The sequence below is a fragment of the Halichoeres trimaculatus genome, unplaced genomic scaffold, assembly GCF_033239565.1.
Source record: "Halichoeres trimaculatus isolate MK-OKI-2021-1 unplaced genomic scaffold, fHalTri1.1 fHalTri1_scaffold_20, whole genome shotgun sequence".
Classification (NCBI taxonomy): domain Eukaryota; kingdom Metazoa; phylum Chordata; class Actinopteri; order Labriformes; family Labridae; genus Halichoeres; species Halichoeres trimaculatus.
In genome coordinates this window covers 25,022,307-25,049,682 of record NW_027437198.1, presented here as the reverse complement: position 1 = coordinate 25,049,682, position 27,376 = coordinate 25,022,307, and the positions used below count along the sequence as shown (strand labels likewise).

At 39.8% G+C, this 27,376-nt stretch overlaps 1 protein-coding gene and 1 long non-coding RNA gene across 2 annotated transcripts in view; one reads left to right on the top strand and one right to left on the bottom strand.

Annotated features, from left to right (window-relative positions):
• The window catches only part of LOC141810186 (uncharacterized), a 94,999-nt gene that overhangs the window by 27,819 nt on the left and 39,804 nt on the right, over window positions 1-27,376 (top strand). The gene's annotated exons all lie outside the window — the stretch shown is intronic.
• The window catches only part of rnd2 (Rho family GTPase 2), a 38,817-nt gene continuing 36,796 nt past the window's right edge, over window positions 25,356-27,376 (bottom strand). The window contains exon 6 of the mRNA XM_074697310.1: window positions 25,356-26,673. Within this exon, the coding sequence (XP_074553411.1) occupies window positions 26,404-26,673 (270 nt within the window). The 3' untranslated portion in view covers window positions 25,356-26,403. The remainder of the gene's footprint in view (window positions 26,674-27,376) is intronic.

Below are 27,376 nucleotides of genomic sequence, written 5' to 3'. Positions count from 1 at the left end.
AATTTTTTAAAGTTTGACCACAGCCCATCTGGAACGACTGGGGAGATGGATTATTTTTCCTATACTGCAGCCAGCCACCAGGGGGAGCAGTTTTTGTAACCATGATAAAACTCTTTAATTGAATAATTGTCCGTGTTAGACTCCCGTACAATCATGAACTGAGTTAAAAGGATGTTTTGGTGCTGTTAATGAGTTTTAGTGCTTTGTTTGGAAAGTAAACACTTCCTGTAACTGTTTTTTTCTCCCTGTTACGCCTCGAGGGGACTAATGTGTTTTTATTGACTAACACCTGAAAGCCTTACAGTGTGAGGATCGAGCTCTCTGCTCAGGTTTCACACACTGGGACCTGTTTTAAAGCTGCAGTTTGATGGTGTTTTAATGTCTTAAGCATGCTCTCTGAGTTGTGTGAGTGTGTGTGACTCAGTACATTACGTTTCTCTAACACTCACTCACTCTGCAGCCTGTCATTACTGCAAAAGAAAACCGTTTAGATTCAATCTCTCGGTGGCAGCTGAGCAGCTACAGCTGTATGGATTCGAAGGGACTTTTCTTCCAGCAGAGTACTTTATCACTATTAACTTCTCTCCCAAGTGCCATCATTTTCCCTCAGATTATTCCCCCTGTCCCTGCTCCAGACACAGGAGCGCTCCGTCTCTGTCCCCTCTCATCCTCCCCCTGCTGTTTGAGCTCTCATTTCCATGGGATGCTGCATTGATCCCCGTTATTACGAGCTGCTTGTCTCAAACTCTGCGTAGAGAGGATGTAAAGATAAGAGTTGTTGCTCTGGTTCGAGATGTAGCGTCTGTTTTACTGCACCTCAGTCTCAAACAGCCGTCATAATTGGCATTAATTCAGTGTTAGCAAGCTGTGAAAATGTAATTTCCAGTTGGAGAGCTCCAGTGGGAGCTTCGCTGAAGTGGAGAGCATTACACTGTCGGCTGAATTGGTTTTGCCAGACGGTGATTGCCCCGGTTCCTCTGCTGAGAGGAGACGGGTTAATAGATCAATGGCAGAGGAGGCTGAGAGCGATACAGGTGGAGAGAAGAGGAGAAGAGGAGCGTGGTTATTTAGAGGAGGCGAAGGAGGAAGGAGTGAATGATTGGCTTGATTTCCCCCGTGTGCCCATCATCATAGGGAGCCGCTCAGGCTCCATCAGCGGGCCTCCCGCTCGGCAGCGGCTCCTAACGCGCTCCTGCCTACATTACACAGCTATTTGCGGGAAGCCGCTGTAGTTTTAATATAAGTTATATAAATATTTTAAATATAGTGAATTATTATCCAAACAAGTAGGTTTTTTTAATTTATGAAATTGTAAATGTCTTGTATCAATTTTTTATTTTTAATATATCCATTCATCTATCCATTTTCTTCCGCTTATCCGGGGCATATTTTTAATATGTTTACTAATATTTCAAAAGAATTGGAATTCCAAACAATGCAAAAATTAAAAGACAACTATATAAATTCAATTTTTTTTAAATGTTGAAATTAAAAAAACATTTTTTTTTAAATTATATAAATTCAATTTTTTTAAAAAGTGTTGAAATTAAAAAAAAAAAAAATTGCTAAAAATTGCGATCTTTTTAAAACTTTTTGAAATGTCAAAAGTTTGCAAAAAATAAAAAAAGGTATTTCAGAATTTTTAAATAAAAAAATTGCAAAAAATAATAAAAAAATTATATAAATTCAAACTTTTTAAAAGATGTTAAAATTAAAAAAAAGGAAAAAAAAATCTAAAATTTGCAAAAAATTTGTGATTTTTTAAAACTTTTTGGAATGTCAAAAGTTTGCAAAAAATAGAAATAAGTATTTCAGAACTTTTTTTATGAAAAAAATGCCAAAAAAAATTATATTAATTCCAAATCTTTAAAATATGTTGAAATTAAAAAAAAAATTGCTAACAATTGCTATAAAATTGTGATTTTTTACTTTCTGAAATGTCAAAAGTTTCCAAAAAATAAAAACCCGAATATGAGATTTTTTTTGATAAAAAAATTGCAAAAAAATAAAAGAAATAAATATAAGTTCAAATTATTTTAAAAATGTTGAAATTAAAAAAAAAGCAAAAAACTGATAAAAATTGCTTAAAAAATTGCTAAGAATTGCAAAAAATTGCAATTTTTTTGTTTTACTTTTTGAAATGTCAAAAGGTTTGCAAAAAATAAAAATAGGTATTTGAGAATTTTTTTAAATCAAAAAAATTGCAAAAAATTTAAGAAAAAAAATTACAATTTTAAAAACATTTTGAAATTTGAACAATTTGTAAAAAAAAAAAAAAAAGAAAGAAAGAGAAATTTTATTCAAAATTTTTAAGTAAATACTTGTTTTTGGTATATATATATGAATAATATAGCCCAGCTCATGAATTTGTTGTTTGCTAATGTCCTCCCACATATCAATCATAATTATTAATTAATAGATCAATAGCAGAGGAGGCTGAGAGCGATACAGGTGGAGAGGAGCGTGGTTATTCAGAGGAGGAAGGAGGAGGGGAGCGTTAGGATGTGTGAGGAGGAGAAGGAAGGAGTGAATGATTGGCTTGATTTCCCCCGTGTGCCCGTCATCATGGGGAGCCGCTCAGGCTCCATCAGCGGGCCTCCCGCTCGGCGGCGGCTCCTAATGCCGCTCCTGCCTACATTACACGGCTATTTGCAGGAAGCCGCTGTGGTTTGATGGTCAGCCATATTGGTCATCATCGCCTCTTTGCAGGAAATGAACAAACAGGGGGAAAAGCAATTTCTTATTTGGCTTCCTTTTCCATCCCTCCTTCTAAAAATACGCTGTGAAGATTTGCTGTATTGTGTTTATTCATGCTGAAAATCTTTTATGAGTCTTCACGCGCGGCTGTTTTCCTGTCGTACTTTTGTTGTTTTGTTCTTTTATTGTCTGATTAGCTCAGTGTGTGTGTTTTCTGTGAGTGTGTGTGTTTTAAAGTTTGTAGGATTTGTTCCGTTATCGTCTGCTTGGCGCCGACAGCAGTCTGTGTGATCGTTGGATGTGTCTCAGGGCTCCACGCAGCTCACCGGGCAACGCTGGCACGTGTCCGTGTTTATGAGACAGCGGGCATGTGTTTGCTCCCACCTGGCAGGGGCAGATATGGAAGGAGGAGGTGGGAGGGGTGTGTGTGTGTGAATGAGGGGCCTGTTGTGGCGCTGTGGGGAGCGGGTGGGCCCATATTGGAGAGCAGCAGGTGCTTTGCCAATCTGGGAGGTGGTCCGATCCTCCAAAGTGTCCATCTCCGAGGAGGGCCGGCCCCTGATTGGCTGCTGTCGCTCTGCCAGGACCCCAGTCTGAGTGCACCTGGTCTCCTGTCACATGACCGGAGATGGATCAGACGGTCTCTGTGTGTGGCGGCTTTGAAGTCTGAAGTCCTGGCTGCTGTCTGAGAGGGGGCGTGGCCTTCCTCTCAGGAGAGCTGCTGGTGGGAGGGGCTTGGTTTGTTTGTTTGTTTGTTTGTTTGTTTGTTTGCCAGTCACCAGAGATGTGGCTCCCTTTCAGCGGATGCCTCTTTGTTTTTGGGCTAATTTGATTTTTTTCTCACATCTCCGTCTCTCCGGGGGAGGCCGGTCAGCGCTCAGCCTCTCCGCTATTAGAATAACAATCAAACACCCACCAGCGCCAAGCAAACACTCATCAAACCCCGAGCCAGCAGCGTCTGCTTCCTCAGCTTGTGTCTTTCAAGTGTGTACTTGAAGTCCTGCTGAGGGATGTAGACAGATTACAACTTCTGCTGCGTCTGTTACACATAAACATCACATTATCCCTAAAGTGGCGTGATCAGAGCACAGAGCTGACCTCAGGGAAAGGTCACAGGAGCAGATCCACACATTTAACAGTCATGTTAGTCTGGATCCTTTAAAGCCTGAAAAACTCTGCAAGATGCCACAGCGTTAAACTGTTTTCTCAGAGGGACAATCCAACGCACTGAAGTAATGCATACAAAAAATAAAATGCATGAAAGAATAAAGGGATGATCAGTGTACATCATCATGAAGATGCATCATGAGCGTTAATCTAACCTGTTAAGGCTGTGTTATGATTTCCATGCCCAAACTGCAGGGGGCGGTGTATCACAAACGTACGTCTACCAGAGTGCTAAACAAAAGTCAAAGAAGTTTGCCTTTCTTTACTATGCCGGGAGTGGCTGCAATTTCACGCCATGAATTATTTACCACTAGGTTGTCACGGTGATCTCTGTGTGAAGAGTCACACAGATGCCTGTAATTCTGCACTTTGACCACTAGGATATATTAAATCCTAAATCTAGTAAATTATTATCCAAACAAGAATTGTTTTGTTTGTTTATGAAATTGTAACTGTCTATTATTTTTTCATTTTAACAATATTTGCTAATATTTCAAAACAATTGAAAATTTCAGGTATTAGCAAAAATAAAAACAAAATAAAAAAAATGCTGAAATTTAAAAAAAGCAAACAATTTGCTAAAACTTGCAAAAAAATTGCAACATTTTTAAAAACTTTTTGAAATGTCAGAAATTTGAAAAAATTGAGAAAGGTATCTGAGAATTTTTTTGAATTATTAAATTTGCAAAAATTAAAGAAAAATTCAACAATTCTCAAAAAAAATTTGAAATTTGAACAATTGTTGAAACAAAAAAAAGAAGAGAAATTTTATTCAAAATTGAAAAATGTAAAATCAATAATTTTATTTGTTTAGAAATGATAATAATTATGCTCTTTTTTGTTGTTTGCTAATGTCCCACCATATATAAAATAAATCAAGAAAATAAATAAAAAATTCTTATCACTTTTAAAATTTTGCAAGAATTTCATAAAAATGTAGAACTTCAAAATTTGCAAAAAAAATGAAGAAGTTTTATGATTTTAACAACTTGAATTTTGCCTACTTTTGTTATTTTGAAAAATTGCAAAAAGAAAAAAGAAAAAAATCGGAAAAATTTTTACCAAATTTTTGAAATTTCCAAAATTTGCAAAAATTCTTTATATTTGCAAAAATTGTGAATAATTAAAGAATCTGCAAAGTATTGCTTGAAATTTCTGGAATTTTAAACATTTTAATTTTTTTTGTTAATTTTGAAATTTTTTGAAAATTTTGCAAAAATTACAAAACCTGAACTTTGGCTCATTTAAATGAATTTAACTGAATCCAAACACACAGAATTAAAATCTGTATTTTCTTCCAGATTAGTCTTTTTGTAGATGTAGTTATCTTCCCAGGGCTGTAAAACTTGAGGTTAGCCACAGGTGCATGGAAAGTTGGTGGGCTGTTGATGTTGTAGGAGGTGAAGTAGAGCGGTGGCAGGCTTTATTGACAGATGGGATGAAGATTTAGTTCAACTAAATGTTAACACAGGATTTTATTTAGTGTCAGTGTCTTTAATCATCAATACCCTCTGGAAGAAAAATAAATCATTAAAGCTACAAGGAGCCACTGCAAAGGAGTCAAAGAGCTGCAGGTTGAAGACCCTTGCTCTATAACATCCATAAACATGATGTAAAAACAGTTTCGGAGGAATAAACTCTCAGGTGTCTGAGGGAACAGCTCCTGTCTCGATCTGGACTTTCCTCCGGACTGACCCCTGGTTCTGCAGAGCCGTGACCCAGGAAGATAAAATTACCCTGGATGAAATGGAAACGCCCCCACCCCTGACTGCACCTGACCCTGAGCTGCAGCCTGCACAGAAAAGACTACAGCCATTATGTCATTATTTCCAGCCTCAGCAATAAAAGGCTGCAGGGGAAAATGAAGAGCCGTGAAGCGGCAAGGAAACTGAGAACTGAGGAGCGAGGACGCTCTATTGTTGTGAAATTGTTCGTTTTTCTGTGACGGGACAAAAAGGAGAATCGATAGCAGATATTGATGTTGTGCTCAAGGCTCAATTGTATCGCTGCTGCTTTGTCATCGCTCTGTCTTTCTGCAGAGTGTTTTCGGAGGTGTGTTGATGTGTGTGGGTTTGGTTACACTTCAGACATTTTTCTTCTCTGGCATTAGAAGATTGTTTTGGGGGAAAACTTAAGTAAAGAGCTGCGTGTGGCCAAACATTTGTTGTGGAAAGAGCAGAGTCATCATTCAGGCATCAGAAAAGCTGCTGCCTGATCGGATCTGCAGTAAAACACTCACCTGTCAATGCTAACACACCTCAGTGTCACTAAAGCTGCTGCCTGTGACCTCTGTGTGTGTGTGTGTGTGTGTGTGTGAAGGTGTGTGTGTGTAGGAGGCTCAGAGCAGATGGCAGAAGGACGCCCTCGTGCTCAGCAACATGTCCATCACTCACCTCTGTCCATGATCAGGGTGGATGCTGGGAAGGACATGGAGACGGTGTGTATGAGTGCGGCTCTCAGCACACACTCTGCTGTGATGTCAGCGGGTTGGTCTGAGTTCACGGTCTTTAAATACAGATACACCGAATCTTATTAAAAGCCAGAGGTTAAGGCAGGTGTCTTTGAGGAATTATTGGAAAATTTGACAAATCTGCCTTTTACTATGGTTTTAATATAGATTAAAAGTCTGTTCAGATCAGTTCATCTTAGTTTTAATCTGAATCAAACCTTCATTTTGTGTCATTCAGGAATTTTTAACAGCATCGGAGCAACTTTCAGATCTTTAAGTCCTTGTGAGGACGTGAAATAGTCTCACTTTTCTTTGATGGCCTCTTCATTAGCTCTGCTTGGTGAGGTTGGAGTTGGTAGATGAGCTCTGGTAGCACATAACAGACTTGTCTCGTGCCGCGGCCACACCGGACATGAATTGGCGAATTTAAACACGCACCACGCTCGAGGCTGGATGCTGGAGTATTTCGACTGCAGGGTAAGCTGCGTTATAAAAAAAACCCCTTCAAAATAAAAGCATGGGATTTTCTTTCCTACTTTTACAGTTGAAATTTACTGTCTTGTAGCACAAGGCTGTGAGTAGCACTTAACAGATCATCTTCTTGGCTCTGCCATTATCATTGTACGGTTTTGAAGCCAAAATTCCCCATCACAGGCGCAGCCATTGTAGCAGTTTGCAGCCAGAGTCTGTGCAGTAGAGACGATGAGGGATTCTGGGAGAATCTGAGTGGAGCTGGGTGACAAAAAAAAAGTTATTTTCTCTCTTTCAAGAGTCTAATCTCTTCCTGACTCTACCTCCTGACATATTTTACAATCACTGGAAAAAATACACAAGAACAGCAGCTGTCAATCATCATTAAACGTTACATAAAGCCTCATTTTTAACCTCGTATAACTAATGAAAATGAAACTTTTCAGAAAAAAAGGGAACTTGAATACAAGACACGCAAATGATATCTTCAAATCACCACAACAATCAGACGTGAGAAACATTTCTACCAGGTGTATTAATTCTTTAAAGTTTGACCACAGCCCATCTGGAATGACTGGAGAGCCGGATTTTTTAACCTATACTGCAGCCAGCCACCAGGGGGAGCAGTTTTTGTGGGGACCTCACTTCGAGCCCATTTTTTTACAGTCTATGGAGACGACAGAGACATGGAGAGACAAGCCTGAAAAGTTCAGGCAGCTCTTCCTCACTCGAACTGAGGATGTGTCGTGGTAGTTTAGCGAGAAAGAGTGTCGCGATCATGAGAAAGACGACGAAGATCATGGAGAGGATCCAAGAATGCTGAGTGATCCTAAAATTTTTCTCTGTTTTTTTTTGGATCAAAAACAGAAAGAGAGACATGAGAAATGAGAGGTCTACTCTTCTTTTGGTACTTTCTGTGTTTTCATGGTCATAGTAGTAAAAACATCTGTCAGTAAACAAGTTCATTCCAAATAAACCCAGTACCTTGTTGCTTTGCATTCTGGGAAAAGTTAACAAAGAAAAGTAGAGTTAAAAAGCAGATCTGCTCTCTGAAAAGAATACACACCTTGGTCAGGGTCAGCTTTGGAGATGGAGTCTTTATCGTCTTTAAATAGAGGAATAAAGCGCTGAAAGATCAACCAGAGAAAGAAGAAAAACGATCCGACGACCTTAAACTCACTTAATGAGAACATTTCTTTAGCTCCGGCTCTTTCTGAGTTTTTAAAGGAAGTGCAAACTCACAGGATGTTTGACATTTCCTCAGGTGAGAACAAACGATATTAAAGGAGAAACTCTTCACCCAGTCTGACCCGCTCTTTATTTTACAGTCTGAGAGTCTGACGTGACGCAGGAAGAAAACCCGACTGCGTGCTCATAAAATGACGATATGAGGTTAAAGAAAGGATATTTGCGCTCCTATTAAAGAGGCGTTCAGCTTTGTATCCGACAGGTAATGGCCTCCCTGTAACAGAATGTACGATATGCATGATGGCAGCACTTTGGGTAATCATAATCTCAGCCCACCTTTGGATATGAGAATAAGCAACACAGGCTGTTGGAACATAATGTCAGCAAGGAAACAAGCTCATCAACAATCCTCTCTCCAGGGAGGAAGTCTCTCCGCCTCTGGCAGGCTCAGCCGAGGTGATTATAGAGTAATAAAACCCGAGTCCACTCGTGTGTCGTAGAACAGGATTGCCAGGCCGGCTAATCTGAGCCTCAAATCCTCCTCCTGCTCACACCAGGCAGCAGCAGGATTTCTGATATATGAGCCGGGTTTGGACAATTAGACACACATTAAAGAGCCGGGCAGGTGTTTTATCAGCCCTCTCTGCTGCTGATTTACTCTGTTTTCCATCAGCGCTCTTCTTACCAGGCTGTTATAGGATCGAGCCTGAGGTGGGGGAGTACACACCTTTCTGTGTGTGCGCACCGACAGCCTGACAGGGCGAATACAACATGATCATCGCAGAGTGAGTCTGACCCTGATCCCTGAATGAGTTTCCACAGAAACGCTGACGTCACAGCAGCTGAGGCGGCGATGCTCCTGAATGTTGATGAGCATCACTGATGTCCAGGACATGCTGTCAGTTACCTGCCAAAGGTGAGTCACTCAGAGGGAAACAAAATGTGCTCCAGCAGGTAGCTGAAGGAGAGCAGAGAAAGGAAACAGATGGAGACATGAGTGGTTTGAGGTTAGCTCCTAATCAGACCTGTGTAGCCCTGAGCACTCTCCCCAACATGACCGAGGGTCTGCAACCTGCAGCTCTTTGACTCCTCTGCAGCAGCTCCCCAATGAAATGAAGTATTTTTATTTTTCTTACAGAGGGTATTGATGATTAAAGACACTGATACTAAATAAAATCCTGCGTTAACATTTAGTTGAACTAAATCTTCATCTCATCTGTCAATAAAGCCTGCCACCGCTCTACTTCACCTCCTACAACATCAACAGCCCACCAACTTTCCATGCACCTTTGGCTAACCTCAAGTTTTACAGCCCTGGGAAGATAACTACATCTACAAAAAGACTCATCTGGAAGAAAACACAGATTTTAATTCTGTGTGGATGGATTCATTTAACTGACAGCATGCTGATTTAATACACATGCTTGATATGTGGCAAAACATAAGCAAACAATCAAAAACAGAATATTATCAATATATGATATCAAATTCAAGTATTCTTTGTAAATTTTACAGTCTTTGAAAATAAGTTAAAGTTCAATTTTTTTTCAACTTTTGCAAAATTTTGGAAATTTCCAGAAATTTCAAACAATTTTTGCAAATTCTTTATTTTTCACAACATATTATTTATTTTCATTTTTTGATTTTTTTTTTTAATTCCAAAAATGTCAAGCAAAACTCTACAATTTCTTAATTTTGACAACTGTTTGGAATTTTTTGCTAATTCTTCATATTTTCAAATTTTATAGAACTTTGCAAATTTATTGAAATCCTTTTTGTTATTAATTTTTTTATTTTTGTAGATTTTTGGAAATTCTTTTTTTAATAATTTTTTGCTAGTAATTTATTTATTTATTTTTTTTATTTTTTTTTTTTTTGCCAGTTATTTATTTAATTTTTTTTTTGTTTTACATTTATTTTAATTTTTGCCATGTTTTTTAAAATAATAGTCTTGTTTGGATGAAAATTAACCTGATTTTAACACTGCATAGATTTAATAAACTTTAAGGTTTTAATTGTGAAGATAAAGCAGATTTTGCGTCTCCTGAATGACTTTTATCTAGGTTAGCTGAGGCTGCTGGCTTCTATAAAAGTATAAGTTGCAGACCTCTGCACATGACACACGTCTAGGAGAGGGTGTTAAGCTGACTGCCCACTTCCTCTCTTTTCATCAGTCTTTATCCAACTCTCTCCTCTTCTCCTTCAGACCTGAAAACACCACACTCCTAACGTATGACCCCTCAGTGCGCGGTGATTGGCTCCAGGAGTTTCCCGTCTGTGTGAATTTATATTCCCGCTGTGCAGAAATAACTTTATGTATATTAAATCGAACTTTGCTTTGGCTTCACAGGCTCGGCTGTGTATCATTCTGTGTAGTTTATAGGAGGGGCGGTGGTTTTGGCTGCAGTCCAGACCCCCCCCCCCCTCTGAGCGAAGCCATCGTTGGCAGTTTGTGGAGCTTAACACCAAGTTGGCAGCAACTGCTTTCGGACGCAGAGCGAGAAACTGAAAGACAACTTTGTTACACGAGCTGCTGCGGCGGCAGTTGCTTCTTACACTCGTAGCTGGAGTGTGTAGTGAGGGAACACAGACAGAGACCGTGTGTGTGTGTGTGTGTGTGTGTGTGTGTGTGTGTGTGTGTGTGTGTGTGTGTGTGTTATTCATGCATGTTATCATGCGTACAGACAGTATACACCCATCAATCTGTGTGTGTCTGATAAGAGAATCCTACAGACCTCAGTTATTAATAAGTGTGTTTTCTGCAGCATAAAAGTTTGCTGCAGTTTTTCTTTGAGTGTGTTTAAACATGTGTGTTTACAGAGGGATGTGTTTGGTTTGTTTTGCATTGCATGTGTGTGTGTGTGTGCATGTGTGTGTGTCTGTGTTTATTCACGCTCTGTGGAAATGCATACATTTCTTTCTGGGCAAAGAGGCAAACAGATGAGCAAACAGAGAGTGAAGGAGGCTGGCCTGGAGGTTTTTGTGTGTGAGTGTGTGTGTGTGAGTGTGTGTGTGTGTGAGTGAGAGGTGGTTACAGAAGCGTACGGACGACCTGGTCTCGGTCCGCCTTGTGAGTTTGCTTTTGTGTTTTCGGCGCGGCATAACTCTCTCTGATGGCGGAGTCGTGTCAGCAAGATGTGTGGCCTCCTTTCTGTGTGACACATAAATCACAGCCTCCCACTGTGAGCGTATTTACACCACACGCACACACTCACACACACACACACACATCGCTTAGAAAGAGCAGAAAAGAAACCAACAAAATATTCCTACACCCAGACTTTTACAAAGAACGATGTTTGTAAAACGCTCTGTTTTCCTGCTCGGCGTAGGAAACACCATCCGCTGAAAGCTTCACGTCCATTAGCTACTGTAGATGTGTGTAGAGAGTGTATATAATGCGTTTCTTATTCTTTGCTCAGGTCTTTCACATTTTCTCCAACCGCTGCGTCTCCACTCTCCGTCCCCCAACATGAAAGCTTCACCTCGCAGCTTTTCTGATGAAATTCTCAGACCTGTTGGAAAAACAGCCGAGCTGGTTATGTGGGAGCATCCAACACCAGAAAATGTCATCCCAGTTTATAAATCAGCCCTACACACCCCCCCTCAGGGCAGGGCCTGGAGCCGGGGGGTTCAGGGCCCCGGCCTGGCAGCGTCAGAGGAGCACGCTGAATGCACCGCCGAGCGGAAACGCTCTTCACAGAGGGTGAGGGTGTCCCGCGGCAAAAACAAGCTCACGTTTAGGTTTGTTAGCTGAAGCTGGCGGTCATGAAGCTGACAACTGGAAACACTAAAGGAAACAGGAGTTTTCTAGATGAGTGAGTTATTTCTCCCTCTGACAAGATTATTTTTCAACTCAGTGTTCATCAACTGTTTGTCTCTGGGGATGAAAAGAAATCGTCAGCCATTGATTCAACTTTTGTTTTCCTACAAACTCATTTGTGTGAAGTGTTTTGCTGCTGGCAGACACATCTCAGGTGTTAAAATGATCGTTTTAAATTTATAAAGGAGGCAGATTCTGTTGCTAATCTTTTAAAATCTGAAGTGTCAGTTGTCAGAAATTATGTTATACAACAGAGGCAACAACTATCAAGTGTTAACGGTGATAAAGCAACCAGTGTTTTGGAGCTAAAAGCGACCATGCTAACTGGTAGGGCTGGGACGATATGCTATTTTCATGATTCGATTCTGTTACGATTTTTGAGGTGCTGATTCAATTTTATTTGCGATTCTTCAATTTTTACGATTTTTAGTTTGCTTTTTCTAACAACAGACTGAGTGAAAAAGTTAAATGATGATGATAAAGTCTCCAGACTTTATCAGGAGCCATGTTGTCCCATAAAAAGCACATCATGTGACTCAGAGAGAATCATTTCGCCCTCTGCTGGAGAAAAGTGGTAACTTTTTTTCCAGTACAGTTTATAAACAAAGACTGAAATAATGAATTTGAATTTGAAAAAAAAAATTTTTTTGACAAAGAATCACGATTTTGATATTGTCAAACAAAAAAATCCCTCAATTTTGTCTCCTACCCCTATTAACTGGTGACTCTCAGCACTACAGTGATTACAACTGAGAGTCACCAGTTAACAGGGTCACACTTTACACTGAAACACCTGCAACGTCTGCAGGTGTGTCATTAAACGTGCTGTCTTTATCCGACCTCAGTTAACCAGGTTCAACCACAAACAAGCAACACTAAAGAGGCTGTTAGAAGTTTGAAAGTGATCCTGAAAAAGTCTCCCTTCTAGATATATACCTGATCAGAATCTACTCTTTAAAATGAGATTATCAGCACCATTATTACTGGTTACAGGTTATTTTAAATTGCTACTTCTTAGCTTCCAGTTCGGGTCGACCAGGACTAGATTGGTTTTAGCAGTGAGAAAAGAGATCTGTGTTTTTCTCTGCTGATTTCTGTGATTAATTTTGTAGTGATGGTGGACACTGGAGCCTAACTGTCAGACAGAAAAAGGACAGAAGAGCAGAAGAAAGATAAACAGGAGAGAGATAGAGCACGAGCTAAAGGCTGAAAGGGCTAAACTGTTTATGCTAATGTTCATACCAACCCACAGTCAGCAGTTATTCTGCAGTGGTCTGTTCAAACTTGAGAGTCTATCAATAAAATGAAGAGTGAGGTTACGTTAGCTCTGATTGGTAGATGACTGGTAGGACATAACCAGGATTCACTAACGTTAAATATTACAGACATGTCTCAGAGCACCAGGCTGCTAGCTGTGCTAAATATAATAGCTACTAAACTACTGTAGCTTGTTGTCACATTGGCCTACAGATACATTAAAGCACCGGGCTGCCGATAGCACTACTTATAGCCGGCTGCTATGTTTGCTTATTATCACGTTTCAAACTGTATCATTATGTTACTATCCTGTTAAAGGGCAACTCTGTTTTTTTTAAACTTGGACCTTATCTATAGGTGTGTGCATGCTCATATACTCACTCAGACAAACATCGTGCAGTTCGGAGTCCTTCAGAAGTTATTTAGATCCAGCTGATTTTAGCCGCACTTAGCGGGGGCCATGGCAAGGGAGCTTCAGCGCGGGACATAATCTCTGCAAAATCGCTCATTTCGGCTATATTTTTTCATCCATGGCTATCCATCGTTATCACAAACACACTCCTCATCTGTTGCCATAGGCGAACACTGTCCACAAGCGCACCACCAGTTCGCATTGAGTCGTGGACGTGCTCCAGCTCTTCGTCTCTCTCCCTCTGCATCCTTCTTTCATGGAGCTCTTCGTCCGTGTACTCAGGCGCAAACCGGTAAGGACAACTGTTAAACTCGAAGTCGTAGTCTGAAGACGGTAGACGAGCTGACTTTATGATAACACTGGTGATGGATGGAAAAATATAGCTGAAATGAGCGATTTTGCAGAGATTATGTCCCGCGCTGAAGCTCCCTTGCCGTGGCCCCCGCTAAGTGCGGCTAAAATCAGCTGGATCTAAATAACTTCTGAAGGACTCTGAGCTGCACGATGTTTGTCTGAGTGAGTATATGAGCATGCACACACCTATAAATAAGGTCCAGGTGTCAAAAAAACGGAGTTGCCCTTTAAGTCCCTTACCTCAGAACGTCTTAGCCAGTAAAAAGTTGTCTTGAAAAAAAGAAAATTTGTTTTGATCAGAGCTTTATTTAATTCCAAAACAAACACACGCCTCACTAAAAGTAATTTACGACAGTGTGCTGAGACTCCAGGGCCAGCAGGTGGCGAGGGAGTGCAATCAAAACAGATCCTCCTCACAGCATCTTTAACTGCTGGTATTCAAAATATAGATTTGACTTTGGTTATTTAATGAAAAAGTTGATAATGACCAAACATGAACTCAATATAGAGAGAAAATGATAATTGAAGCTAATTTATTGACACATTTTTTTGTCCTGGTCTGTCACAGTCTGGGAAGTGTCCACAGATTAGGGCTGCAGCTATCGAATATTTTAGGAATCGAGTATTCTACTGAAAATCCCATTGATTAATTGAGTAATCAGATAAAATACATTTTTGTTTAGTTAAAGAGCAGATATTTTTCAAATGAAATTTTTTCTCTTTAAGAAATAGAATTTTCTGATACAGCATGTCAATTAGAGCACTTGCTTTGGTAGCTCCAAAATCTGTAAACACACTTTGACACAATTTTTGTGCACCCCTCTAGACCTGGTCCTGCAGATGCGTCCATGATGGACTCTGTAAGTCTTCAGAGCGAGTTGGTAAACAGAGAGCTCTCTGAAACCGTCTCTATTTAAAACTGGATCGCCTCTTTAACCATCATGTAGTCCACCCCCCACTCTCCTTTTCAAACCTCTATTCTTTTATAATTCAGTCTTTATCTCTGGCTCGCTGATTACTTCTTTTACTGAGACAATGACACAGGCGCTCGCTGAAAGGCCAGTTATGAGGAGAGATGTGCTAACCGCGCCATCACCGAGGAAATTAGCAAGTGTTTGTGATTTAATTTCAGATTTTCAGACTTAATTACTCGTGGGTGTGTATATGTTTGTACGTGTGGCTTTGTGTGGCCCGGTTCTTGTGAACATGTGAGGAAAAAACAAGCTTATTATGTGGAAAGCCTGCAGTACGGCAGACGTGTGGATGTCCTTAATGACGGCACTTAAAGATGATTCTCTTGGCTGTGTCTCCTGGAAACGAGGAGGGCAGCTTCGTGTTTGAGGTCTAAGTGTGTTCCTTAAAGGATCGCTTTGATATAAAACGCTTTAGGAGAGAGAAAGAAAGGAAGTGTAAGAGGAAACTAGCAGGGTTAACATGATAAAAGCTAAAGCTATGTTATTGTTATATCACCCCGATGAAAAAAAATCCCAATCTTATTTTATCCAAGTCAGTCTGAGGTTGTTAAATATGAACTTAATTGTTTTTTGTCTGTTTTCTCCTTATGGTTTAAAAAGAAAAAATATTGTAATGAAGAATTTTTATTTTGTTATTTTTCTTACTAAATGTATTGCTGATAAAAGACATTGACACCAAATGCTATTAATGTTAAAATTTGTCTTTTTTTATTTTTTGTTGTATTTTTTGCAATTTTTGGGGACTAAATACCTATCATTTGAGATTTTGCAATTTTTTTTTTTTTTTATTTCTGCAAATTTTAACAAATTATTTAAAATCTTAAAAAAAAGAAAAGTATTGGACTATTTTCATTTTTTTAATGTAGCAAATTTTTTTAAATTACATTTTTTTTGCAAAAGTATTCTTGGCAAATGTTTGAAATTTCAAAAATTTTGAAAAATCTGCAGCTCATTAAAATTTCATAAACTTTGCAAATTTATGACACAACACTTTTTTTTATATATATATTTGCAAATTATTAAAAAATAAAAGAAAACCTGCAGAGTTAACATGATAAAAGCTGATGCCATTTTTTTTTATCACCCTGATGAAAAAAAAAAAATCCAAATCCTATTTTATCAAAGTTAGTCTGAGGATGTTGAAAATAAACTAATTTTTTTTTGCCTGTTTGCTACTTGTAGCTTTAAAAAAGATTATTTTATTAGAGAATTTTTATTTTTCTTATAGAGTGTATTTTAATGAAAGACATACACACTGAATAAAACAATATGTTAACATATTCAATTTCTATATATATATATATTTTTGCAATTTTTGGGGATAATAAAAACCTAATATTTTGAGATCATTGCAATTTTAAAATTATTTTTGAAATTCTGCAATTTTTTGCAAAATATTTAAATTTTTAAAAAAATTTATTTTAAAAAAAGGAATAACATTTTTTTTTTAATATTTGGATTTTTTTAATGCAGCTAATTTTTGAAATTAAATTTAATATTTTTTTGCAAACAGGAATTTTGGCAAATGTTTTAAATGTCAAAATTTGGAACTCATTTTAATTTCATGAATTTTGCAAATATGTGCATTTTTTTCATTATTTTTTTTAATACTTGCAAATTTATTAGAAATATATGAAACTAGCAGGGTTAACATGATAAAAGCTGATGCCATGTTATTTTTATATCACCCTGATGAAAAAACTCCTGATTTATTTTTACCGGAGTCAGTCTGAGGTTGTTGAAGATGAACTTTATGTTTTTTTTCTGTTTGACATTTACCTTCAGATCCCTGATGTACTCCCAGATATGAAGTGAAACTTATGCTAAAAGAGGTTTTCTCATCAGGTCAAACTGTAAACGGAGGAGGTGAAATTGCTCCCTCCTATTGGCAGCTGTGAATAGATAACGCTTTCCCCCGTCGCTCTGCGGTTGACAGTGACGTGACCTTTATTAAGCTCTGATCCCCCAAAGGCTCCAGACGAGCTGCTTAACAGCCAAACAGTGAACAGCTAAGAGGGGCAGCTCCCTAATGTGTGTCTGTAAACCGTCGACGCCCTGCAGCAGATATGAAAATTCATCCAAAGACGCTCAGAGGGCTGCGTGGGTGATTCTGGGATGTACTGACCTTCCCTACACTCCACACAATCACAAGAGACGCTTTGAATAGAGCGATTATCTGACTGTAAAAGATGAAGATCAGAATATTACACATTTATTATTATAGAAACACTTTAACCTTGGTAACTTGGATCTTTTTATCTGTACATAAAGAGCCTGATAATCATATGAGCTGATCTGTTCCCATCATGAAGCTTCGCCGCAGACAGATTGTGCAGCAGATTGATGAACTCCCCGGCCCTTAAATTTGAGCGACAGCTCAGTCCGCCAGGTTGTCCCATAATATGGAGCATCTGTTAGCAAGGTGACAAAGTTCTTCAACTGCAACTTGCTGCTGTGTTTTTTTTTTTTTATCACATAATTAACTGCACACAGCTGCTGAGCGCCGAGGATCGTATGGAAACAGGCGACGCATCAGGTTCAGACCTCAGACATGTTTTCTTTACTCACACAGAAAGTTTGTTTAAAACAAAGTTTGATGTTGGGTCGCTGAAAAGTTTTATGTGATGATGGTCAACAAGTTGCTGGGAAGTTACATCACAATAATCAACCAAGATGGCTGCTGCTCATGTTGCTTATGCTACACTGGCTAAACCTTCACTGGATGCATCTGCCAGAGATGTTTCGCTGGGCTCCTTCAAGAAATTCCTCCCTGAAATGGAAAATGAACTTCCCATTTATACTTGCACCTTTGTATTGTAATGCCAGGAATTTTTTTCCTCTTGCAGTAAAATAAACAATCTGATTAATGCTACAGTTAGCAGCTTTGTGACTCTTTCTCTTGGCCCTACTATTACTTTTAAACTTTGGAAATATAAAAATTTTGTAAAAAAAAAATACGAAAATGTTTAAATTTCAAAAATTTGTCAATATTTGAAAAAATGTTAGAAATTTCAAAAATTTTAAAACATTTCTGTTTTTGAAAATCAAATAGCAAAAATGTGCAAAAAATGTTTTTTATTTAATGTAATTTTTTATTTCAAAAATTTGCCAAAATTTCAAACATTACTGGAAAAATACTTGAATTTGATAAAATATTTTGATAAAATCTCCCAACTTATCATGTTTTTTTGCTAATGACTTGGCAGATATCAAGCATGTATTTTAAGCCCATTGTCAGCTAAATTAATCCTTCCCACAGAATTAAAATCTTTAAATATAAAAAATAAATAATAATATTTAAAAAAAATGAATTTTAAAAAATTAAGAAATTTAAGAAAAAGTTTAGTTTTCTAAATTTGTCATAATTTCTTTCTTTTTTATTTCAAAAATTTGAAAAAAAAAACAGATTATTCTAAAAAAAAAAAGAACAGAAAATATTCTGTAGAACTTTGAAATTAAATAAATTTTCAAACATTTCAAAAAAAAATTAAAATTTGAAAAATTTCACAATTTTTGGAAGAATACTTGAATTTGACAAGATATTTTTTTACTGTTGCTCAACTCATCATTTTTTGTTGTTTTCTCATGACTTTTCACATATAAACATATGTTTTTAAGCACATTTGAATTTATTGAATCCACCCACACAGAATTAAAATCTGTATTTTCTTCCAGATTAGTCTTTTTGTAGATGTAGTTATCTTCCCAGGGCTGTAAAACTTGAGGTTAGCCACAGGTGCATGGAAAGTTGGTGGATGTTGATATTGTAGGAGGTGAAGTAGAGCGGTGGCAGGCTTTATTGACAGATGGGATGAAGATTTAGTTCAACTAAATGTTAACACAGGATTTTTTTTAGTGTCAGTGCCTTTAATCATCAATACCCTCTATAAGAAAAAAAAAATATTTTTTTTTTAAATAATATTTTTAAAGCTACAAGGAGCCACTGCAAAGGAGTCAAAGAGCCGCATGATGCTGGTTCTACCTCTTCTTTCCCGGAGGTCTACAAAGGTGTGCCTCAAGGTTCAGGCTTAGGCTCTGTTTTATTTTCTGTTCACTCCAAATCGTCGCCCACAATCACAGATAAAGCCGTTTTTATTTCATGGACAGCCTCTGAGGAAGTCTATCAGTCTGAACAGTGGATATCATTTCCAAAGCTCTCCGTCTCCCTCGTCTTAGCAGAGCTCCTTTGGAGGAAAGCTCGGTCAGAACAAGCAGCTCACACACGGCGTGTAATCCCTGCGGGGAACAGAGTGTTTGCTTCCACCTGAAAACACATGATGGAAGAAACACTGCCTCCTGTAATATCAATAAGCCCAAAATATCTCCTCTCTGTGCTGAGATGATAAACACACACAGACACACAGAGACGCAGGCGTAAAATAAAAGCACACACTCTCAGATTTTAATTAGCAACACTTTAGTACAGAAAGCACTAAACCGTGGGATAATTAATCTCCACAGTCTGTGTTTTCACTGCCAAACCACCCGTGGAGGAGCCCAGGTTGGTCTCCACTGCGCTGAAATCATCTGTGGGGAGTCCGGAGAGGAGAAAGTTGAATATCTGAGAGCGAGCAGAGGAAAGGTCATCAGATTAATATGCTGCGGAAAGAGTTGGGTACACTGATGGTCAATCCCTGCATCGTAAATGTGGAATGTCGACCACTTCCTGTGACTGTGTGTGTGTGTGTGTGACTGTGTGTGTGTGGATCCAGCTCGGTCACACACTGCTTCTCATTACAAATCCTCTCATGACTGAGTGCAATTTGTGGCTCTGCTCTGAAGGCTTTTGTCAGCAGGCGGGCCGAGCACTGTCTCATCACTCCTTCTCCTCCAAGTGTGTCTCCGTCAACCGCTCTGCCGTTTCTGAGCGCACAAGCCTGTTTGCAAATTGTACGAATTAACCAAGAATGTCGTGCAATCTGTGTGCTTCCTGTTTGTATGACATCAGGGATAAGATGACTGGGCTCTCTGTGCGTCGGAGGCGAGGGGAGGGGGAAACTGGAGAATGCAGAATCAGAGCGTGAACCCACAAAGGTGCTTCTAATCCTCGCGGCGTCTCAGCGGTAAAGGGCAAACGGCTGATCAGATTGCTGAAACCGAGGCTCAACATCCTGCTGTAATAAACCTGCTCCTGAGAGCGAGATGGAGGAGATAAACTTCTAATTTTACAAACGCGCCGGATGCTAATTTCGTCTTCATCTCTGCGAGATAAACACGTGTCTGTTCGCTTGTCTGCATGACTGCTTTGTTTGACGGTTATGCAGGCTGATGAGGAGATGCAGGCCAGTGCGACGGATGCTGCCCCCTCTGTGAAACACAAACACACACTGGCACCACAAGCCTAATCCTCTTTAAGTGTCAGGCCAAACTGTGGGGGCACAGCAGGTCTCGTGCCCCTGCTGAGGGCGCTGGCCTCATTTCTGCTGCTCACTTTCTGCACCTTCCAACGTCCAACCTCCTCTTTTCTCCTTTAACACACACAAATCACACTGTCGGCTTAAAATGTGGCTCTCAAAGTTTGAAGCATGCAGATATCTCCACATGAAGGAAAACCACCTTCAGCTAAATCTGTCCAAACTGAGCTCACTGTCCTTCCAGCGTGTCCCTCGGTTCAACCACAGATCAGTGTCCTGCTTGATTTCAGTCAACTTAGAATCTGGGTGTCCTGACTGATGACCAGCTGACCTTTCAGGGTCATGTGGCCTCGATTGCGTCACCCCGCTGTTCATCTCTCTTCACTAGCTTCTAGCTTCTGTGAAAGACGCCTGGTGCTCCCAGCCCAGCGTAGCTCTGAATCTCTAGCCAGACTCTTCTCCTCTGTTGTTCCCAAATGGTGGAATTAATTACCTAACTCTATACGATCCACAGAGTCCCTTTCTACTTTAAGAGATGTCTGAAGACTCATCATTTTAGGGAACACTTAGGCCTGGACCACACGAATATGGGTATTTTCCTTAACCCACATTTTTTTGTCCAATTGGGCCTCTCAACCACACGAACATGGAGATTTCAACGGATAAAAAAAGTGAAGAAATAAAAAGATATCTGATTGAGTGGATCCATATAGCAGTGTTAAATGGAGCTGGTATTGACGTCAAGCACCTAGCAACAAGTCACCGTAGCAACAGTCGCCAACAACAAGAACAATGTCCGACATTAACCGCTCTATTTCTGTGTTCTTTGCACTTTTTCCCCTCATTACAGCTCAACAGATGAATGTAATGTTTTTGTATTTGTTTTTTTCACCACCATCTCCTTACTCAGTTGACTGCTTCTCCTTCCTGTTTTTGATTGCACATGCTCATAACGTTCTTCTTCTATGGTTTTCACATTTTGCTAACCTGCCACTTAATGGCCAGGCATGGCATTGCAGGCTTCAGAGGCGATCATTTTCAGTTTTGCCAGAGATATTTCTGTGGTGTGGACAGAGATTTTTTTGTTTTAAACGAGGACAAAGATATCTGGTCAAAAAAATATCCATATACGTGTGGTCCAGGCCTAAGAATGAACCAAAAGGTCTCAGACCAGCTCTTGGTGAATTTTCTGCTTTAATAACTGAATGTTGTTAAAGGTTGAAGTATATTGTTACAGCAATTTCTTGTGTTCAGCTGGCTAAATTACTCTACTTTATTTAAAAAAATGTAGTAACACTTTAGAATAGGGATCATATTCACTATTAACTAGGTAGCATACTAGCCATGTATTTGTATTAATTTAGCACATATTAACACCTTACTCTACATACTCTTATTCTACCTCTATTATGGTATGAATTAAAACTTTTCATCTATATTAAGTCCTAATTATCAATTAGAATTACTTAATTAATTAAAAAATTAGTTAATAAGAATTACTGTTCTTGTGGCACTGCTGCTTTACAAGGCCCTGATACCCTACACCAGTGGTTTTCAAAGTGTGAGGCCCGCCTCCCCTGGGGGGTTGCCAGAGTTTCAGGGGAGGCGGTAGAAGAGGAACAGAAAAAGCACAAAATAATAATAATAATGATTAAAAAAAGGTCAAAAAAGCGCAAAAAGTATGGAAACAAGCGTGCTGTGGTTTTATTATTTTTTCCCCTGACGCTATCTGCTAAACGAAGTGCTCGGCTGTGTGTGTGTGCGAATGCCCGTGTTTGTGTGTGTGTGTGTGCATTGGGGTGGAACAGCTACAGGACAACGCAACAACTGCCCAAAAATATACACGTATTTGAACATATGAACTCAGCTAAACGTTGCATGGCGAAATTTACTTCTTAAGAGACGTCTGGAAATGTTGCAGTTGAGACTTTTAGCAGGTCTCATATATCAATTTAGAGGTCTCAGACCCCGCTAGACCCCACGTATCTTACACAGTGATGATAACGAATATTTAAAGTTGGGTTCTTCTTAGACTGGATTCTCCAAGGCCACAGTGTGTACCTTGTTTACTGTGAATTCATCATTTATTTGTGTTTGAAAAGCAGCTCTAAACCGTCTCCTCAAACAAGAGTTTTGCAAATTCTAAAAGCAGCTCTGTTTAAGATTGATCTGTAATTAAACATGTTTTGATTGATCTTTTATTCTTTGTTGCCACAGTGGCCATGCTTTCTCTCTTGGCTCAAGAGCTGTCATCTAATTTTATTTTGATATATGAAGTTTATGTAGTCATTATAATAGATGAACTAATAGGCATTGACCTAAGTTCATCTAATTCTTACCCATTTCAACCAAAATTTGGGGGACTGTATTAGGTCAGAATGTTTCAAATAAACATTCATATGTTTTGGTTGTTAAAACCAGAGTGAATTATTCATTTCTTAGAAGTAGAAAGAGCAGAAAGGGTTGAGTTATCTTCACAAATCTCCTTGTGTCTTCCTCTCAAAGCTCTAAACGGACCCTCCATCTCTCTGTCTTTACCTTCCCGCCTCAGAGACTCCGACGTTTCATCCATCACTGGAGTGAATCTTGTCAGAGGTTTATTGTCTATCAGGGATGTCAGCACAGACAACGCTGACAGTAATAAAGGTAAAGCTTTCAGAGTCTGTCAGTGTTTGGACTTACAGTGCGAGCCCGTCTGCTCTCACCTCCTCCTAAACGCTGTCAGGACACGTCAGCCGGGAACACGGCAGACACAAACTCCTGCTGCCGAAAAAGAAACTGTCAACACTGACCGTCAGGCTCTCAGAGAAAACAGCAAAGACTTTGAAAAGTCTGCAGGATGAACGAGACGGTCAAATTGTTCTCTTTGGATGAAAGCGCGAACACGTCATGTTCTCTGTCACACCGAATGGACTTGAAGCTCCTGTAGCAGTATGGAGTCAGTCATTTAAAAACACTACATTATATCTACGCCGGCGCCGCTCTGCAGTTCAATTTAACTTCTGCCAGCCGAGGGGTCCGCACAGCGTGCACATTACCTTCAAAGACTGACTCATCCCTGTGTCGGCAGGGCTGTTTGAGAGCACGGCGGTGGCATTAAAACAGGAAGTGGAAGGTTATTTACAGATATGACTTTCAGAGAGTGTGGACGGGAAGTACAGGAGAAAAAGGCTGTAAATTACTGAGTCAGTCAGAGCACAATGAGACGATTTTAATAACGTGAAGATCATGTCTTCTTTTATATCTGTGAGATGGTTTAAAGCTCCTGTGAGGAACATTTGGTTTCTGCTGTTTTTGGCGCCCTCTCAGGAATAAGGCTGAAACAACAACTTGGTTATTGACACAACTGATAATAAATTATAAAAAATACTCAATGGCTCTCATAGCCTGTTGTGTCAGCAGCTGACATGTTGCTGTTTTGTTTACCTGTCGCTTTATGGTCCTTTTTCTCGTAACGCTGCGAGATGGCCCACTCCATCCATTAAAGTCACTTTTTATCAACAATTAAATACTTCAAAAACTATTTCTTTTGTTGGGTTTTAGTTGAACCAAAATCTGACAGATAGAGATGGGTACCGAATTAGGTTCTTTTACAGGTACCAACCGAAATTTGTCTGTAGTACCGAGTACCAATTCACGTCAAATCAAATGGTACCATGTTTAGGTACCTAAATGCATCCTTGTTACTGTGAGGGAGTGAAAGAGAAGGCGATTTTCCATGCTGGAAATGAACACAGCATTGCAAGTTTATATATTAAAAAAATATATCTTAAATCAAATACTTCGAGATTTAGTTATGAAACAAACTAGTATTTATTTCAACATAAAAACACACAAAAGCACTGTACCAACTGCCAGGTACCAGGCATCTGTACCTTGTCATTTCAAGTGTGAAAAGCTGCGTTTCAACCAAGCAGACGCATTTTGTGGTGTTTCCACTGACTTATCCCGGGACAGATCCCCAAAAACCGAGACGAGCCCCACTTTTTGGGACCCTTTCGTATGGGTGCCAGACTGAACTGATCCGCTCTCTGAAGGTGGCGCTACAACACTGCAGACCGTTGATTGGTCAAAAGAATCGTCACTTACTCCACAACAGCAGCTGCATTTCTCCGGTTGGCACACAGACTTCTCTGAAACAAACCTTGATTGTTCTTTGTATCAAAGAGCTACATGCCAATCACAGAGAGGACAAAATGCTGCATGTCTTCATCCGTGCTCTTTGTTTACTGTGTCACGTTTTTCTTCTTCGTTGGATTTATTAGTGGGGTAAACTGTGTTGCGCTGCTGCAGTGTCACGCTATTGACGTTAGCAACGGGATCAGGCTTAACTGTACCAAACCGTGCCAAACCGTACTAAACCAAACCGGACTGCTTGGTGGAAACGCGGCTAAAGGTACACATCCCTACTGCCGGAGTGGATAATTGAGCAACATAGCATCCGTACATGGGGCGCCTGCTGTACCATATGAGCTACACTCAAAACTTCCAAATTGTCGTTTAGCAACAGTAGATTCAGTCCTGCTCTCAAAACATGCAATTGTGTAACTAGACAAGAATATTTGCAGCAGAAAATGCAGGTAAAAAGGAGCTACATCAGTTTTTACCCATAAAAATAATCAATTTCATCACTACAGACGGCAGATATTTCATAAATGTGTCCTGTCTGAATGACGACTTTTAGCTGATCGACTTAAAGTTGTTTTTTTTTCACCTTAACTCATTCACTGCCAGCTGTTTTAGCGCATTTTGACCTATCTTGTAAGACCCACAGAATATTGAGTTCTATGACTGTAAACACAGAAACTACCAAAATAAAGAGTAGACTCTCGTCTTTCATCAGAATAAAAAGATTGTCTCTACCTTTTTCTGTTCTTTAGCGGGCAATGTTCCGCACTGAAATGACGTCTATATACGTCAATGGCAGTGAAAGAGTTAATCTTGCCTTTTTGCATTGATCATCTTCGCTTTGTGCTTCATTTTAGGATGACATCACACAAACATCTCTCTTACTCTTAGTCTCTTGGCGATTGTTTGGGTTTGGAGCATTGCCTCATAGTCACTGATGGTGTTGTTTGGTTTTCAGGATCATGAAGAGGTTCTTCAGCTTGTTAAAGTCTGTTTCACAAGCAGAGAAAAACTTCTAACAGGAGCTTTAATTTAAAAAAAAAAATCTCTTTTTTGTAGCTTAAAGCTCCTGTGAGAAGTTTATTTATTTATTTTAAACTCATTAGTAAATAGACTAAAATTATTATTGATGCCTTTTTATGACCTAAAAAAGTTAACAGGACCATTAGTGACAAAAACGTTTCTGTATTAATGTTGTAAATATACTAAACCTCTGTGTGGGGTAGGTGTCAGATGACATGATTAACTGAACACAGGTTAAGTTTACAATGACTGGGATACTTGACTGTTTTTTCTCATTTATACAAGAAAAATGTGAACTTTGTCCACAGGGGGCGCCAGAATCACCTCAAACTGAAAGATCCTGACAGGAGCTTTAAGTTGTTTACTTACAGAAAAAAAACATAAATAAAACAAAACCAGATCTAACATTTGAGCACTTTATTTTCCACAAAGAAACAATTTTTAAAATAGTGACAACAGCTTAAACTTCAGTGAATCAAACTGACACGGTGGGAGTTGATGGAAAAAATGTGTTAACGAAAAAGAAAAACGTATTTGTTGTGATTAATTTTCTGAAATGCACTTGTGGTAGTAATGCTCACACACTGTCGCAATATTCAGAATCTCGATCCAGCTCATCATATTTGAGCGTCAGATCTCTACAGTCCCTTTTCAGCATCGCTGTACATACAGGTCCTCCTCACGCTCGGCAACAGGAAGCAGCTTCCTGCGGCGCAGCCAGACGATTAGTCATTGTGTTTGCAGAGAAACGCCGTCTCTGAAAACAAGCTTCCTCCTCACATGTCCTGCTTCAACATGCTCCACGCTCATCCTCTTCTCTGAGAAATTACTTCCTCTCATGAACCCAGAACCTGGTGGTCCCTCCATGATCCACGATCCGAGCCTCGGCGTTTCCAAACATAAACATGTAAACAACTCGGAAAATATACACGCTGCAAAAAACGAAGAATCCAAAGCATTTCTTTCCACAGCGCCGGTTTGTTTCGTCCTCACTCCTCTGCAGTGCAAAAAAATCAAATCACGAGGAAAAACTGAACAATAAATAGACCTCCTCTGTTATATATTCTGTGTTTGTGTATGTACATATATATCATAGTCCTGGGTCACTACATGAGCACGCAGCTTTTGGCCCGGTCCTTCCTGATGGTGGGGGCCTGGTCCATTTGTTCAGTCCGGCCTGGCAGCGGGGGCAGAGGAAGCTGTGACACTCGCTTCAGGCCTCGGCGGGAACTGCTACGTTTTAGCTGCGGCTTGTGCGGCCGCCGTACAGACGCCAGCGTGGTGACATGGAACACGTCCCGGACGCTGTTCTCGGAGACTTTGGAGGTGCACTCGACGTAAGCCACCGCCGCGATCTGTCGAGCTATTGTGGAGCCCTGGAAGACAAACGAGGAAGAAAGAAAGAGACGATGAGTCATCACGAGGTCGAACTTTAAAAAGCACGTTAGCATCGACAGCTTCTTCCTCTTTACAGCGAAGCGAAGGAAGCAAGGCTAAATATCCAAAGTGCAGACTGAAAGTCAATAAACCCAAACAGGTCTGGAGACAGATGAAGCTCCTCTACAGGACTCATGAATAATGCAGGCGCTCTGACTCCTCAGTGGATGAAGGTGTAACACAAGTCCTCCAGCAGCAGCGCCCCCCCAGAGGAACGAAACAATATACTCGCTTAATTAAGACCCTAAATTGTTTGCTTGAGATCAAATCAGACAAATTTAATTCCAAACTCCCCGTGCACCTCTCCGTGCCGCTCTGCCTCACACAGGATCAACAAACGCAGCGGCTAACGGGTGAGACGGGACCCAGCTCTGAAACACAGAGAGCTTTCATTCCCGCTGGACGCCGTGTGATTTTATCACAGCTGTGCACTGACACACGTAAGAGGCCCGACGAGGCCCTCATTAGGTGAGACGGCAGATTTAGATGCAGGCGGTGGCGCTGAGGTGGAGATTGTGGGATGGGATCTCAGGCAGATTAGTGCGGAAACGTCTGGAGTTCATTCAGTGGTCACTCTCCAGCCAGCGACTCCTCAGCTGTGTTGGAATTCAATTTAAGATCAGCGACAGGATAACGACGCAG